The 16,932-nt window shown below is 45.5% G+C and overlaps 1 protein-coding gene across 2 annotated transcripts in view; it reads right to left on the bottom strand.

Moving 5' to 3' along the window:
* Positions 1 to 16,932, bottom strand: part of engase (endo-beta-N-acetylglucosaminidase) — a 70,464-nt gene that overhangs the window by 9,607 nt on the left and 43,925 nt on the right. For both annotated transcript variants that reach the window (XM_070857654.1, XM_070857653.1), the window contains exons 10-12: positions 16,236 to 16,423; positions 11,316 to 11,464; positions 5,461 to 5,554 (exon numbers count right to left, since the gene is read on the bottom strand). In XM_070857654.1, coding sequence (XP_070713755.1) covers positions 5,461 to 5,554; positions 11,316 to 11,464; positions 16,236 to 16,423 — 431 coding nt within the window. The remainder of the gene's footprint in view (positions 1 to 5,460; positions 5,555 to 11,315; positions 11,465 to 16,235; positions 16,424 to 16,932) is intronic.

A 16,932-nucleotide genomic window follows, 5' to 3' on the forward strand; every position in this document is an offset into this window, starting at 1 on the left:
AATGTTTTAATAGTTTTAAAAATAAACTTACCTTAATGGACAGGATTTTTACTATAAAAATGTGTATTTAAATTTAATTTTATATGTTTTAAAACTCTTATGCTGATACAAGTAGTCTATAAGTTTGAAGGACATTCACTGGCAAATAGCCCAATCCCTGCCGCGCGGAGGTCCTTCTCCCAGGGATGCCAAGGATCTGTCAAGAGAAATCTTTGACAGGTTGGAAAAGTCCGTTTTTGGCACATGCGCATCGCGCCCCGAAAATTGGCTTTTGTGAGGCCTCGGTGGGTCTGTGCGCACTCCGTATGGACCAGGTGAGGCCGGAATTTTAGGCCCAATAATGAACAAAATTGCATTTTTATAGCACCTTTCATGTCCTCAAGACTTCCCAAAGCACTTCACAGCGAATTAATTAATCTGAAATGCGGTCACTGCTGGTTTGAAGGAAAGCACAACAGCCAATTTGCAAACAGCAAGCTCCCGCAAAAGCAATGAGATCAATTCTCGTGGGGTTGGCTGCATAGTGGTTATGCGCTGGACCAGTAACCCAGCATGGCTGTTTGTGAATTTGAATTCAGTTAATTAAAATAAATCTGGAATCAAATGGTGACCATGATGCTATCGGATTGTCGTAAAAACCCAACTGGTTCACTAATGTCCTTTCAGGATGGAAACCTGCCACCCTTACCCAGTCTGACTCCAGACCCACAGCAATGTGGTTGGTTCTTAACTGCCCTGTGAAATGGCTGAGCACATCACTCAGTTGTAACAAACTGCTACAAAAAAAAGTATCAGAAGAATAAAATCGGACGCCCACCCGGCACTGACCTCGGCTTTGGAGTCGGACGCGTCACAAAGTCCTCACCAGTAACGTCTGGAGACTTGTGCTAAAATTGGGAGAGCTGTCCCACAGTCTAGTCAACCAACAGCCCGACATAGTTATGTTCACAGAATCATATCTGTTAGCAAACGTCCCAGACACCTCCAGCACCATTCCTGGGTATGTCCTATTCCAGATCCACCAGGTGGGGGGTGGGGGGGGGGGGGCACAGTCGTATTCAGTCGGCAGGGAGTGGCTCTAGGAGTTTTCAACATTGACCGCGGGCCCCATTAAAGTCGCATATCCCACACTCTACCATTACCATCAAGCCAGGCGATCAACCCTGGGTTCAATGGGTGTAGAACAGCATGCCAGGAGCAGTACCAGGCATATCTAAAAATTAGATGCCAACCTGGTGAAGCTGCAACACAGGACTACATGCATGCTTAAACAGTGGAAGCAGCATGCTGTAGACAGAGCTAAGCAATCGCACAACCAACAGATCAGATCAAAGCTCTGCAGTCCTGCCACACCCAGTCGTAAATGGTGGTGGAAAATTCAACAATTAACAGGAGGAGGAGCCTCTCTAAACATCCCCATCCTCACGATGGCGGAGCCCAGCACATGTGCAAAAGACAAGGCTGTAGTGTTCGCAACTATCTTCAGCTAGATGTGCCAAGTGGATGATACATTTCGGCCACCTCCTTCCTGTGGTCACCACCATCACAGAAGCCAGTCTTCAGCCAATTCGATTCACATCACTCCACCAATAACCTTCTCACAGAAGCTCAGTTTGGTTTCCGCTCACCTCCAGACCTCATTACAGCCTTGGTCCAAACATGGACAAAAGAGTTGAATTCCAGAGGTGAGGCGTGAGTGACTGCCCGCGACATTAAGGGAGCATTTGACCGAGTATGGCATCAAGGAGACCTAGTAAAATTGAAGTCAATGGAAATCAGGGGGCAAACTCTCCACTGGCTGGAATCATCCCTAGCACAAAGGAAAATGGTTGTGGTTGTTGGATGCCACTCATCTCAGCCCCAGGACATCACTGCAGGAGTTCCCAAGGGCAGTGTCGTAGGCCCAACCATCTTCAGCTGCTTCATCAATGACCTTCCTCCATCATTAGGTCAGAAGTGAGGATGTTCACTGATAATTGCACAGTGTTCAGTTCCATTCACAACTCCTCAGATAATGGAGTAGTCAGTGGCAGCATACAGCAAGACCTGGACAACATCTAGGCATGTAACATTTAAGCCACATAGGTGCCACGCAATGACCATTACCAACAAGAGAGAGTCTAACCAGCGCCCTGGCATTCCATGGCATTATCATCGAATCGCCCACTTTCAACATCCTGGGAGTCACCATTGGCCAGAAACTTAACTAGACCAGCTATATAAATACTGTGGCTGCAAGAACAGGTCAGTGGCTGGGTATTCTGCATCGTGTCTCACCTTCTGACTCCCCAAAGCCTTGTCACCACCTAAAAGGCACAAGTCAAGAGTGTGATGGAATACTCTCCACTTGCCTGGATGAGTGCAGCTCCAACAACACTGAAGAAGCTCAACTCTATCCAGGACAAAGCAGCTCACTTGATTGGCACCCCATCCACCATCTTAAACATTCACTCCCTCCACTACCGGTACAACATGGCTGCAGTATGTACCATCTACAAGATGCACTGCAGCAACATGCCAAGGCTTCTCCAACAGCACCTCCCAAACCCCAACCTCCACCACCTCGAAGGATGAGGGCAGTATGGCAACACCACCACCTCCAGTTCTCCTCCAATCAGAAACCATCCTGACCTGGAAATATATCGCTGTTCCTTAATCGTCACTGGGTCAAAATCCTGGAACTGCCACACTAAAGCATTGTGGGAGTACCTTCGCCACATGGACTGTAGCGGTTCAAGAAGGTGACTTACCACTACCTTCTCAAGGGCAATTAAGAATGGGCAATAAATGCTGGGCTTGCCAGCGACACCCACATCCTGTGAATGAATTAATAAAAATTTAAAAATGACCAATCTAGTGTTTTTTTTTAAGATGTTGGTTAAGGGATAATTGTTGGTCAGGGAGCTAGGAGAACTCACTTTGTATAGTGCCATGAAGTATATTGCATCCACCTAAAAAGGCAGATGGGACCTCAGTTTAACGTTTCAGCAGAAAGGCAGCATTTTGGACAGTCTGGCACTCACTGCGCACTGCTCTCAAGTGTTAGCTTAGATTATGTGCTCATGTCCTATAGTGGGGCTTGAGCCCACAACCATCTGACTCAGGGGAGAGAGTGTTACTTTATAAAGGCAGTGCTCTTTAAAAGTAAAATCCTGCTGTACAATTTAAACATTTAAAATTCTAAAATTCCTAAAGATTTGCGGAGGGGGGGGGGGGGGAATCGATAGGTAATTATTGCATGACAAGTTTACATAGAAATATGGAATTTTTACTGAAAAAAGTTCATCGGAAATGCATAGAACATAAGAACATAGAAATTTACAGCACAGAAGGAGGCCATTTCGGCCCATCGTTTCCACACCGGCCGACAAAGATGGCCCTCGGTCAGCAGCCATGAAGGTTACATGTAAACCTATGAACAGTGAACAATGGCGGAAAGGTAAAGAGCATCCAGCTCAACCAGTCTGCCCCACACAACTGCGACACCCAATGCATCGCAACATTTTACACTCCACCCCAACCGGAGTCATGCGGTCTCTTGGGAGAGGCAAAAAACAGATAAAAAGATTTTTAATATATTAACAGATAAACATGGCTTGCAGAGAGAACTTTATTCAAAATAATTACAAATTGTGTTTCAACAAAAAAAGGTGACATATAACTACTCAGTGCAATCGAGCTTGAACAATAACCGGTTTGTGGTTATAAAAGTGATGGACAACACATTATAATTATGCATGCCGACAATCGCACCTTTTCTAGAACAGTATTTTTGAGGCCTATTTGAGGGCCCATTTAACACACCAGTTCATATTGGACAATCTGCCTTCCCATTTTGACACATTGTGTTAAATGGGCCCTCATCTCCTATCTAAACATTATAGGCAAGACCACTATTTACAATGATTCAATAAATCAAATTCAGTGTTTGCCTCATGGGAATCCTGCCATTGCTTTGGGAACCAATCGTGTGATTCTGTCAATTTTTCTGTGAAAACTGAAAACCAGTGGTCTTGATTACAGAACTTTAAAACAATGAAGAAAATGAACTGTATCAAAATTCAAACATTTTCTGGAGCATCTGGACCACAGCTCCACCCCAAGAATCAAGTTTGGACAATTTGGTGTCAGGATGACTATCACTAAAATTTCTTTTCACACACACATAAAAGGTGACTGCACAAGATAAAAGTTCACGGGGTTGGGAGTAATATATTAGCATGGATAGAGGATTGGCTAACTAATAGAAATCAGAGAATCGGGATAAATGGGTCATTTTCCATTTGGCAAACAGTAACTAGTGGGGTGCCGCAGGGATCGGTGCTGGGTCCTCAACTATTTACAATCTAGTGTAACATAGCCACGTTTGCTGATGATACAAAGATGGGTGGGAAAGCAAATTGTGAGGACACAAAAAACCTGCAAAGGGATATAGACAGGCTAAGTGAGTGGGCAAACATTTAGCAGATGGAGTATAAGGTGGGAAAATGTAAGGTTATCCACTTTGGCAGAAAAAATAGAAAAGCAAATTATAATTTAAATGGAGAAAAATTGCAAAGTGCTGCAGTACAGATTGACCTGGGGGCCCTTGTGTATGAAACACAAAAAGTTAGTCTGCAGGTATAGCAAGTAATTAGGAAGGCAAATGGAAGGTTGGCCTTTCTTGCAAGGGGGATAGAGTAAAAAGCAGAGCAGTCCTGCTAAAACTGTACAGGGTATTGATGAGGCCACACCTGGAGTACTGCGTCCAGTTTTGGTCTCCGTATTTAAGGAAGGGTATACTTGCAATGGAGGCTGTTCAGAGAAGGTTCATTAGGTTGATTCTGGAGATGAGGGGGTTGACTTATGAAGATAGGTTGAGTAAGTTGAGCCTATACTCACTGGAGTTCAGAAGAATGAGAGGTAATCTTATCGAAATATATAGGATAATGAGGGGGCTCGACAAGATGGATGCAGAGAGGATATTTCCACATAGGGGAAACTAAAACTAGGGGGCATAGTCTTAGAAAAAGGGGTTGCCCAGTTAAAACTGAGATGAGGAGAAATTTCTTCTCAGAAGGTTGTAAATCTGTCGAATTCTCTGCCCCAGAGAGCTGTGGAGGCTGGGTCATTGAATATATTTAAGGAGGAAATAGACAGATTTTTGAGGGATAAGGGAATAAAGGGTTATGGGGAGCAGGCAGGGAAGTGGAGCTGAATCCATGAGCAGATCAGCCATGATCTTATTAAATGGCAGAGCAGGCTCGAGGGGCCAAATGGCCTACTCCTGCTTCTAGTTCTTATACCTTTGCTCTTCAGTCAATCGGTTCAGTGTTTCACTCTAAGGGTGATGTGTACAATGTATAATAATTGATAAATGACAGGGGAAGTTACATATTATGGTCATTACCATTGGACATTATGTGCCCTCTCCATTTTCCCTCCCCCTCCACAAATATATTGCTGGCACTTAAGACTCACCAAGTTGTCCATCGCTCACGGCTACAAGGAACACAGTTCTGAGTAAACTTCTGAACAAGGGCATTATCCTCTGGCAGGGGTAATGGTTTCAGTACTGCAAGAACACAGAACACAAGAAACAACAATTAATGAAGAACCTATTATATGAACCTCTGACTGATGAGTTTGTGCAAAGACTAATTTGAAGCAAGTCTGGTCAACTGGCTACCAAAGACCAATTGTCCAATACCACAATATTGGGTCCATTTATAACAGTGGCAGGATGGGTTGACTTGCCTAGATTGTTGTGGAATAGATGGCAGAAGATGCAAGAATACTCGAGCATATTTATGGATCACAAGCAATCTGACATTTCAACGCCATCAGCACTTTAAACTGTCGTCTGGCACCAACTGACACTGCCGCAATGTCAAACATGCAGTCTAACCGCAGTGTACTCATTACTGTAACAAGAGCAGATCCAATTTGTCCTGAATTCCGACCTCTAATTCGGACAAAGAAAATGACCTGAACATTTTAGTTCAGAATCAGCACTGAAACAAGGTCCACACCTCGATAAATTCCAATATTTTAAATTCCAGTAACCCTGCAGACATCTGCCAGTGTAAGCTAGCAGTCCTATCAATAACCCAAATATCCAACTTCTTGTGCTGCTGTTTCCATCCCTCCCATAATGGCTAAAATTAAATATGCATCCAACACCCAGCACATACGGTCTACACACACAGTTTAGTTTCATGCACAGTTTCTATTTTCCGAGCAGAAATGCTGAATAGAGCTGCTCACCAAATCGACAATCGAGTGCTGAATCTGGGTTACAGCAATTGGATCTGAACACAAACACAGTATGTTACAGTCAACTTCTTTAATGGGCCAGTTTTAATCTTATTGTTTGTTTTTTTGGGGGGTGGGAGGATTCGTCTGGTAAACCTGCACAGAACTCTGCCGTAGCTATTAGTCACACAGACTTTTCAACATCTACTTTAGATGTTACATTCAACATTATATAAGTGGCAGACACGGCCCAACAAGAAGATAAACCCAGATTTTGCGGTAAGAATAATGGTGGGAATTTCAGTGCTCACCGCAATTAAGGAGTAAATCGGTCAGCAACTTCCGGCATCCACAGTTAAGCACGGAAATTGTGAAATCACTGTCCGAGTTGCCCCGCTCCTCCACAAGTTTCACTCTAACGGTATCTCGTCGAGAGACCCGGCATTCACATACATGGAAGAGAGTGAATTTACGGTACTTATCCACTTGATACCCACTAAGCAGGGCTGAAAAAGATAGGGCTTGTCCATTCAAGTGTAATTGGATTTTTAACGGAGTGATAAGTCTTAATTACTGCCAAACAACCTCTCTAGCACTGAAAATTTACTTTTACATGTGTGGAGAGTCATTCCTTCAGGTTTTTATTATTATTGGAGGGTTTTTAAAAATTAAAACATTAAAATAAACTCTCTTAATCCCATCTTTCTTTCCCTCTCTTTATTTTGCTTTCTGTACAAGATTTTACATTGAATTCAACATTCTAACTGGTTTAGACGCTGCGTGTCTCAGTGAGGATTCTTCAATCTGATTGGCTATGGAGACACGCCATTGCTTGTCCTGTTCGCACAGGTCCTAGATCCCCTGTAGAGGGCGCAGCAGTGTTTAGGCTCGCGACTGCAAATCACAGTGTAAAGGCCCACAGTCTGCGGGCAAGTGAGAGTGAAATGGGCAAGTGAGAGTGAAATGGACAGCGAGTGCCACTTGTTTGCCGCTGACTACATACTCTGGGCCATGATCATTTTTTTTGGACATCCAATACCCAGTTTGAATCAACACGCTCCAGAATTCTTTTTTAAATAATTAGCAGTTAGTAGTCGATCAGACAGCCTGTTATTGTGATTTGGACCTTGTCAGGCTCCTGAAGCTAATGGGAAAAAGATGAAGTGGAATCACGATTGCCAAGAAACTGTGTGCTTGGATCAAGCCTTCTGCACAGGGAATTAATAGAATCACTAAACAGGATCTCTATGCTTGGATCAAATGTGTGTTTGTCCAGACTGCTGCACATTTAAATTATAAATGTTAGAACTGCCAATTGTGTGGCAACAAAAAAAAAAGGCCAAGCGGTCTGTGTGTATTGGAGCCATCTCTGTACAGTAAACACAGCAGCTCACCATACAGCAGATTATATCCCAATAACATCCATGCTTCCCCCAAAATACTAATGAAAGTTTAGTCTGATATTTACAATGCTGAGTTATGGAGCAAGTACAACAGATATTAATTGGTAATAACTTAAGAAATAAGGTTATATTGAGGTAACAAACAGATTTGATTGAATTCTGTTTTCTTTCTTCGGAGGATGGGTAAAATAAGCCAATTTAGATGTTGCAAAAATCGCTATAATTATTTGCATGAACAACTTTGCGGCCTTTTGCGCATGCACGCGGTAAACAGGGGCCGCGCAGACGCAGTACCCAACAGTTGCCGCCTACACTGTAGGCCACACTTTCCTCAGCTCCATAAGGAGGTCACTGGATCTGTTGGGTGGGAGGGGGGCGATGGGGGGAGAAAGAGAGAGGATCGAAAGGGGAGAGAGGGGGTTAATCAAAGGTGGAGGAGAGAGAGGGGGAGAGCAGAGGAGGGGAGAGAGAGAGAAAGAAAGAAAGAAAGAATTGCATTTATATAGCACCTTTCACGACCACCGGACGTCTCAAAGCGCTTTTCAGCCAATGAAGTACTTTTTGAACTGTAGTCACTTTTGTAATGTAGGAAACGTTATTTGTGCACAGCAACCAATTTGTGCACAGCAAGTTCCCACAAACAATCTGTTTTTGTTATGTTAATTGAGGGATAAATATTGTCTAGGACACCGGGGATAACTCCCCTGCTCTTCTTCGAAATAGTGCCATGGGATCTTTAATGTCCACCTGAGAGAGCAGACGTGACCTCGGTTTAATGGTTCATCCGAAAGATGGCACCTCCGACAGTGAAGCATTCCCTTAGTACAGCATTGGAGTACAGATTGTTGTGCTCAAGTCCTTGGAGAGAGAGAGAGATGGGGAGAGGAAGAGGGGGAGAGGAGGGAGGGGGAGAGAGAGGGGGGGGAGAGAGTGGAGGGAAGAGAGAGGAGGGGGAGGAGAGAGGGGGGGGAGAGGGGGGAAGAGAGATGGGGGAGAGATGGGGGGAAGAGAGAGGGGGAGGAGAGAGGGGGAGGAGAGAGGGGGAGGAGAGAGGGGGAGGAGAGAGGGGGAGGAGAGAGGGGGAGGAGAGAGGGGGAGGAGAGAGGGGAAGGAGAGAGGGGGAGGAGAGAGGGGGAGGAGAGAGGGGGAGGAGAGAGGGGGAGGAGAGAGGGGGAGGAGAGAGGGGGGGGTGGGAGAAAGGGGGAGAGGAGAAATGGAGAAAGGAAGAGGGGGGAGAGGGGAGAAAGAGAGGGGTGGGAAAGAGGGTTGGGAGAGAGAAGGGGGGGAGAGAAAAGGGGGGGAAGAGAGAAGGGGGGGAGAGAGAAGGGGGGAGAGAGAAGGGGGAGAGAGAAGGGGGGAGAGAGAAGGGGGGAGAGAGAAGGGGGGAGAGAGAAGGGGGGAGAGAGAAGGGGGGAGAGAGAAGGGGGGAGAGAGAAGGGGGGAGAGAGAAGGGGGGAGAGAGAAGGGGGGAGAGAGAAGGGGGGAGAGAGAAGGGGGGAGAGAGAAGGGGGGAGAGAGAAGGGGGAGAGAGAAGGGGGGAGAGAGAAGGGGGGAGAGAGAAGGGGGGAGAGAGAAGGGGGGAGAGAGAAGGGTGGAGAGAGAAGGGGGAGAGAGAAGGGGGGAGAGAGAAGGGGGGAGAGAGAAGGGAGGGGACAGAGAAGGGAGGGGACAGAGAAGGGGGGGAGAGAGAAGGGAGGGGACAGAGAAGGAGGGGGAGAGAGGAAGGGGGGACAGAGAAGGGGGGGACAGAGAAAGAGAGAGAAGGGGGGGGAGAGAGAAGGGGGAGAGAGACAAGGGGGGGAGAGAGACAAGGGGGGGAGAGACAAGGGGGGGAGAGACAAGGGGGGGAGAGACAAGGGGGGGAGAGACAAGGGGGGGAGAGACAAGGGGGGGAGAGACAAGGGGGGGAGAGACAAGGGGGGGAGAGACAAGGGGGGGAGAGACAAGGGGGGGGAGAGACAAGGGGGGGAGAGACAAGGGGGGGAGAGACAAGGGGGGGGAGAGACAAGGGGGGGAGAGACAAGGGGGGGGAGAGACAAGGGGGGGGAGAGACAAGGGGGGGGAGAGACAAGGGGGGGGAGAGACAAGGGGGGGGAGAGACAAGGGGGGGAGAGACAAGGGGGGGGAGAGACAAGGGGGGGGAGAGACAAGGGGGGGGGAAGAGACAAGGGGGGGAGAGACAAGGGGGGGAGAGACAAGGGGGGGGAGAGACAAGGGGGGGAGAGACAAGGGGGGGAGAGACAAGGGGGGGAGAGACAAGGGGGGGAGAGACAAGGGGGGGAGAGACAAGGGGGGGAGAGAGAAGGGGGGGAGAGAGAAGTGGGGGAGAGAGAAGTGGGGGAGAGAGAAGGGGGGGAGAGAGAAGGGGGGGAGAGAGAAGGGGGGGAGAGAGGGGGTGAGAGAGAAGGGGGGGAGAGAGAAGGGGGGAGAGAGAAGGGGGGGAGAGAGAAGGGGGGAGAGAGAAGGGGGGGAGAGAGAAGGGGGGGAGAGAGATGGGGGAAAGAGAAGGGGGGGAGAGAGAAGGGGGGAGAGAGAAGGAAGGGAACAGAGAAGGGGGGAGAGAGAGGGGGGGAAGAGAGAAGGGGGGAGAGAGAAGGGGGGACAGAGAAGGGGGGGACAGAGAAGGGGGGGAGAGAAGGGGGGACAGAGAAGGTGGGGAGAGGAGTGCAGGAACTTGGGAAGGGGGCTGATAATGAGCACAGAGAGCACAGTGGAGATGAGGGAAGAACGTGATCCAGGTCTAAATGCAGTGGAGTGAAAAGGTGATCCAAATGGTAAGACGGACCACATTCTTCCAACCCCACCCCCTTTACACCCACACCACATTCTCCCTCTCCTCCACTTGCACCTGGCTGATTTCTCAGAAAGCTTGGTGCACGTGTGGCAAGTGACATCATTGGACTGGACGAAATCTGGAAGTCATGAGACTGTCACTGTTCACTTCATACCCTATTAACCTGTTAGCCATCCATGACCCACAGGAGGGAGGAAGTCAGAAATTGTGGCAGGGTCAGAAACTTGTTGGGAGGGCAGGGGAGAAGGTCAAGAACTGTTGGGCGAGAAAGGATGAGAAACTCGGGGTGGGGGGTGGGCCGGGGGAGGAGGGTCAGGAACTTGCTCTGGGGGGAGGGGGGGGACGGAACTTGTTTGGGGGGGTGGGAGAAGATCTTAACCCGCGAGGGTGTGCAGTGTCTGTTCTATGTGAGCTCTGTTCTGACTGGAGCCTGGCAGTCAGAATGGTTCAAATTACACTTTGCAATGTACTTGATTCCTTCGGCAGGCAGGATCTAATTACACATTGCAGGTTAGCTGCTGGGTGTATCTTGTTCTCCAAGAGGACCAATCAGAAATCAGGTCTTGTACTCCAACGTGATCTGGTGTTGGAAATAAATGCAACGAGAAAAAAAGCCTCTTGGAAGCCTAAAATGATGGCCGTGTCAGTCAGTCATTGAGCAAGACTGGCAATAGCTGCAGAACAGTCCGTGCCCCTCCAACTAATGAAGGGGTTCCGGGGGAAGGATACAAAACAACACACAACAATGGTGCTGAATTCCCTTACAATGAACTCTGGAAGTAGTTTTAATTATGTTCATATAAAGGCTTCAGATTTCTTCATGAAATGAATCCTCTGTTATCAGGTTAGCATTTTACAGACACATTCATTCCCAATTCACTTACCATCAACTGTAGAAGTCTCGACCGAATCGTACTGCGAGAGGGGACTGGTCGTCAGCTCTGGCCTCACACCAACTTTGGTGCCATCTTCTAACTTATAAACAAAGGTAACAAAAACTTTGGGTGGACTCTGGACCTGCAAACGAAATAACCTGTGGAGACAAAGTTGTGTAAATGAATAATAAAGCATACTTACACAAAGGCGGCGATGGTTATGGGGAACGTTGTCACAGAGTTAATTCCTCAAAATATAAATCACCTTGTGAGCATTATTATATTCAAATTAACCTTGCTGTTTCATAGTTCAGAGAATGTATTAATCTAATTTTACTCTTATAATATAGTTTCAGAAATTTCTAGCAATCATCTTTTGTACATTTTTGAATGACGGGAAAAAATAATTGCTGAAAGCCATGAAGTAAATTAAAGTATTCGCTACAGGGACTTCCGTCATGGTTTGCACACTTCAATCCATATCAGCGTATCCAACAATAAGACAGTGCCATTGCAATGGCTACCTTTAGCCCAGATAATCCCTGTTCACTTTCAGGCTTTAATGGAACAAATGAATTCTAGGTTAGCGTTACAAATTAACGTCCGCACTAGATATTCTCTCAAGTTCAGCACCACCAGTTTCTCCTGTATGTGGACCCCACATCCCTTATGATCAGGAGTTTGCCCTCGCTGTCCAGTATCTAGTCATATTAGGCAAGACCCAGAGCTAGGGGTGTCAAAATTGAAACCCCTCAGTACGTGAACCAGATATCGGCCCCAAAGTGGTTTCTTCTGACTTCCAAAAGGTGGACTGATGAACACTTCAGTAAGGCTATTTATAAACCAAAGGCTGATTTTTTTTTTTACAAATGACGTGAATGATCAGAGTAACATATGCAGTAAATTATAACTTATTTCCTAACACGCCTTATAATATAGTAAATAATAATGCTCTTAGCAGACTAAATACACTTTTTGACCATTATTTTTTCTGAAATTGGTCATGTCTAAGCTTAAAGAGCGAGCCCACACTCTTTGTGGCTGCCATCCTTACTAGATCCAACAACCGTCCCTGTATGTTTTCTTCACTGGACAAGCAACGGCTTGACCTCTGACCTGCTCAGTGTGGAGGGATTGGCCAATTGAGCTGCCACTCAAACTGACTACCACCCTCCTGGGTGAGAAATTCCTTGGAAATGAACCCCTTCTCGGCTCAAATAAATGGGCCCGTTACAACATATCTTGTTAATGTTTCTGGGTGTGTTGGAATGTGTTAACAACTCCCCCATTGTCTCAAACTGATATGGATAACAGTTTGAGTGCTGTCACTTTCCTTTTGGGAGAGCTTATTGTCTCGAGTTATGAATTAATCCTTGCAGTACTAAATCTGACTTCATCTCAAAGACATTGTTACCGACGCGGACACGATGGGCCGAAATGGCCTCTTTCCATGCTGTAAATTTCTATGCGTCTATGACATGTTAAATCAAAAATCCCTTCTAAGCCAAATGGTCAAAAATGTCAAAATACAACAGATAAGAAGATCGGCTCATGATTTTCAACTGCTGCATGCCCATTTCCCACCTGAAAAACGGGTGACCAGAAGAGGACTGTGATGGGCACCTTGGACACCCCTTTGATGCCCAAGGCCTAACCCAATCTCCTTTAAATTGGCACCTAGCACCTCTACCCAAAGCAGGCAGGAGACTATTTAAATAGGCAAATTGGGGTTTGACGCCGACTGTAGGTCCCCGATTGCCATTTCCAGGTAGAAATGAGCAGTGTGTGCACCGAGCATGCTCGGCCTTGTTTCACGGCCTGACCAGTGGTGCTTAAAGGTCCAAAAATGGCCTGGGACACTTGGGCGGGGAGTGGGGGGGGGGGGTATTTTTGTGGGGCCTGTTGCTGTCAGTCTGTTCTCTCTTTCCCCCAACAGGTCGGACCTGTGGGCTGCTCCGTGCAGAAGGTGGACAATTTTCTGCCTTCCCAAATCAGCGAGGTGCAGCAGTGTGCCCGGTTAGAACCAGGAGCCCACTGGCTAAATTCAAATGATGCCTGAACCAGAAAGTGGTTCGAGCTTCCCAACAGCATCTTTGGGTGAGCAAGGCAGACGTACGGGCGACTTCGCACCCGTTTTGAGCTGGTTAAATATTACCCCCTTAAAATCTTTTTTGTATCTGATTATGGATTTTTTTTATTTCAATATATTTTTTACCCCAAAAGAAACCCCCCCATAAAAATATAATAAGAACATAAGAAATAGGAGCAGGAGTAGGCCATACGGCCCCTCCAGCCTGCTCCACCATTCAATAAGATCATGGCTGATCTGATCACGGACTCAGGTCCACTTCCCTGCCCGCTGCCCATAACCCCTTATCACCTTATCGTTTAAGAAACTGTCTATTTCTGTTTTAAATGTATTTAATGTCCCAGCTTCCACAGCTCTCTGAGGCAGCGAATTCCTGACAATTGACTCAATCCTAATATGGGCAGAATCACAGAATGCTGAGGTTCCTTTCTGTCCCATTGAACAGAGGAGAAAGACTCATCTTCAGCTACAATTGAATCTTCAACATAGATTCGTATGTTGAGATATCAAACAGTTCTTTTCACTGGTGGAAGGGGATACAACGGGATTCTAATCCCACTGTGACTGGATAGCACTTTCTTCAAGACGCTGTAACCTCAGATGTCTTAACATAGAAACATAGAAACAGCTGAAGATGTTTAACCATCTTCTCTAGACCACTGAGCCGGATCGTGTAACTGAAATTCCAGTGAGCTGGCATGCTTACAAATAGTACCGCAGAGCCAATAACATTACTTCAGAAGATATGACTGGAATTTTTCTGTTTTGATGTCAGATTGAAATATTTCAGTAAAGGTGTTCTGTATTTAATAAAATGGGTGTGGGGGAGAAGTTAATATATAAAGACAATTTTAAATCATATTCAAAATCTGCTTGTGATAGTCACTAACAGATTAGCTCTCCTTACTCGGAATAAGGGATAGTGGCCCATGTGTATCCTCCGCATAGTTAACAGTGATTAAAAATAATTCCAAGAAAGAACTTTTATGTTATTTGCTTATAGATGTGAAGTCTGAGAAACAAATAATTTCCTATAATGGAGCTTGGCGACTGAATAGAGGAAGATTATACATCCAGTCTGAATAAAAACACAAAACACTACACTTAGAGAAATATTTACCATGACACTGATCCAGTATCAACAAGTTTCTGTGCTACACGACTTGATGACAAATCACAGGCGGGCAATTAGTTTTGGAATTTCACAAATCCAGAAAATGTAACACCTAGTCAGAACTGCTCAATATATAATGAAGCAATCGAACAGCATAGCCTACCCTCTGTCACCAACCAGTTTTATTCACAAAGCAGCTGCAATCAAAATAGTCAGCATGAAACCTGTTGTTTCAGGATATATATAATGAGGCAGGTCAGTGTTGGGCAGATAAGTGGTTACCAGCTCATCAAAAATAATTCAGAGCAACTCCTCGTTATAATTTAAGCTTTCTCATACCCGACATAATGGTCCTCTTCCACAGGCAAGCCCTCGCTCCCTCTGAACCAAAATATGGCCTTATGCACAAACAAGTGTGAGATAGCAGGGTGAATAATGAACTCTTTTTAGTGCTAAGGTATGCACTAGCAGTGGTACAGGATCACAATGTACACTCCCAACTAAAGGACAAATAACACAGTCACAAACCATATGACTTTGGTTAAGAAACTAGAAATCAAGATTACTAAAAAATAAGATTAGTAATATTAAGGAAAACAGCAGACATGCTCATTTAGCGTCAAAACGACAAACATCTAAAAACTCTTCCATTTTTTAATAATAACCAAATGAGTTTGGACCAGGCATCTGTGAGGAGAGGTCTTATGTGAGACTGTACTTCCATGGAGCTCTGAGTGTAGTGGTACAGAGAGAAGTGGATTGGTGATCATACCTGGTGTCAGGCAGCTGCTGGCTGCAAAATTCTCAAATCAAAACCAAACCCACCCAGGTGGTCCCTTGTCCCCTCAAAAGCCTGACTCCAGCTATTCCCCTACTTCCAAGATAAAGCAGAGCTGAGAGTCTGATCAATAAGATCCCTTAATAGGACCAATATCACAGCGCCAGTCTCTTCAAAAAGCCTGGTAAAAGAGTAAATGAAACAGATTATAAATATGAGAAGGTCACAGGAAGACCATCCGTATTGATTTTTCAATCATCTGAGTAGGCTGGGGGTCTTCTCCCAGTGGTTGAACAATTGGACAAGAGAATTTCAATTTCTCAAAGCGAACCCTCAAATATAATCAGACATTAAAAAAAAAGGAACTCATAGACACACTCCTTACACAGCTATAAGCCACAGACAGTGCAGTCCTGGTCCAGATAACATGTATTCATCGAGACAGGCTGCTCCCAACAAGCAATAACCATTTTAAGATGGCCACAATATTGGCAAAGCTACAAATTCCTTCCTTTTACCAAAGAAAATGCATGTATAAGGTGGAGATTCAGATGATGATGATAAACAGAGCTCCAATCTGTTGCAGTCATTAATGGGCTTGGTGAAAATTCGATAACTTGCTTTGAGTTACTGAGGAAGTTAGTGTTTGCAGAAGGAATGGTTAAGGACACCTTAATGGAACCAAGAGGAAACAATTTCACTGAATGGTTTGGTAAAAATGTTAATTTCTGAGGTGTTGCGCCATGACTGACAGAGTGACACGCAGCACTGCAACTCTATCTGAATGGTGTCGCAGCAGCATTTAAAAAATCCTTAAAACATTGGGGTGGGGGGGGGGGGGGAACACGGGGATAAACCCACATCAAAGGAAGAGGTGTTTCTCAGAAATAAACTTGGGCTTAGGTAGGAACGTAAAGAACAAAAAAATATATTTATACACACACTAACCTCACAGACACATTTGACTTGGTACCAGGGATTCGACCTGTAATTGCTAAACAGCATCCTCCATTCCAGGCATCTTCTGAACACCCATGGGTCTTCACAAAACCATTGGCTGGATCTGGCTGCTGGTCTACAAACAAAGGCTGAATTTCCTGTGCGCTCAGATTAAGCCAACTCCCGGTCATCTCCACCTGCAGGAAGCAATACCACAGTGCTGGTAATTAACTGGAACTGGATTCAACAACGTTCCCGATTGTTGGCAGGAAATGTTAGATGAAGATCAGTATTTTATTTAGATTCTAATTTATATTGATTGTACTCAAAACATCAATAATAAATTTCTAATTCGCTGTACTTTTAATCCCAGCTGATGTATACGTTCTCCAAATGATTAATCAAAAATACCAATAGCTGAGCATAATAATCATGAATGTGGCAATGATCAAAAAAAAACTAACTAGCATTTATATAGTGCCTTTCACAACCTCAAGATGTCCAAAAGCGCTTTACGGCCAATTAGGTATTTTTGAGGTGTAGCCAATGTTGTAATGCAAGAAACGCAGCAGCCACTATCTTGTGCACAGCAACGCACCAGCAACTGATTACATGACCAGATAATCTGTTTTAGTAATGTGGATTGAGGGCAAATATTGGCCAGGATACCGGGGAGAACGCCCCTGCTCTTCTTCGAAATATTGCT

The sequence above is a fragment of the Pristiophorus japonicus genome, chromosome 16 (genome assembly GCF_044704955.1).
Source record: "Pristiophorus japonicus isolate sPriJap1 chromosome 16, sPriJap1.hap1, whole genome shotgun sequence".
NCBI classification, from domain to species: domain Eukaryota; kingdom Metazoa; phylum Chordata; class Chondrichthyes; family Pristiophoridae; genus Pristiophorus; species Pristiophorus japonicus.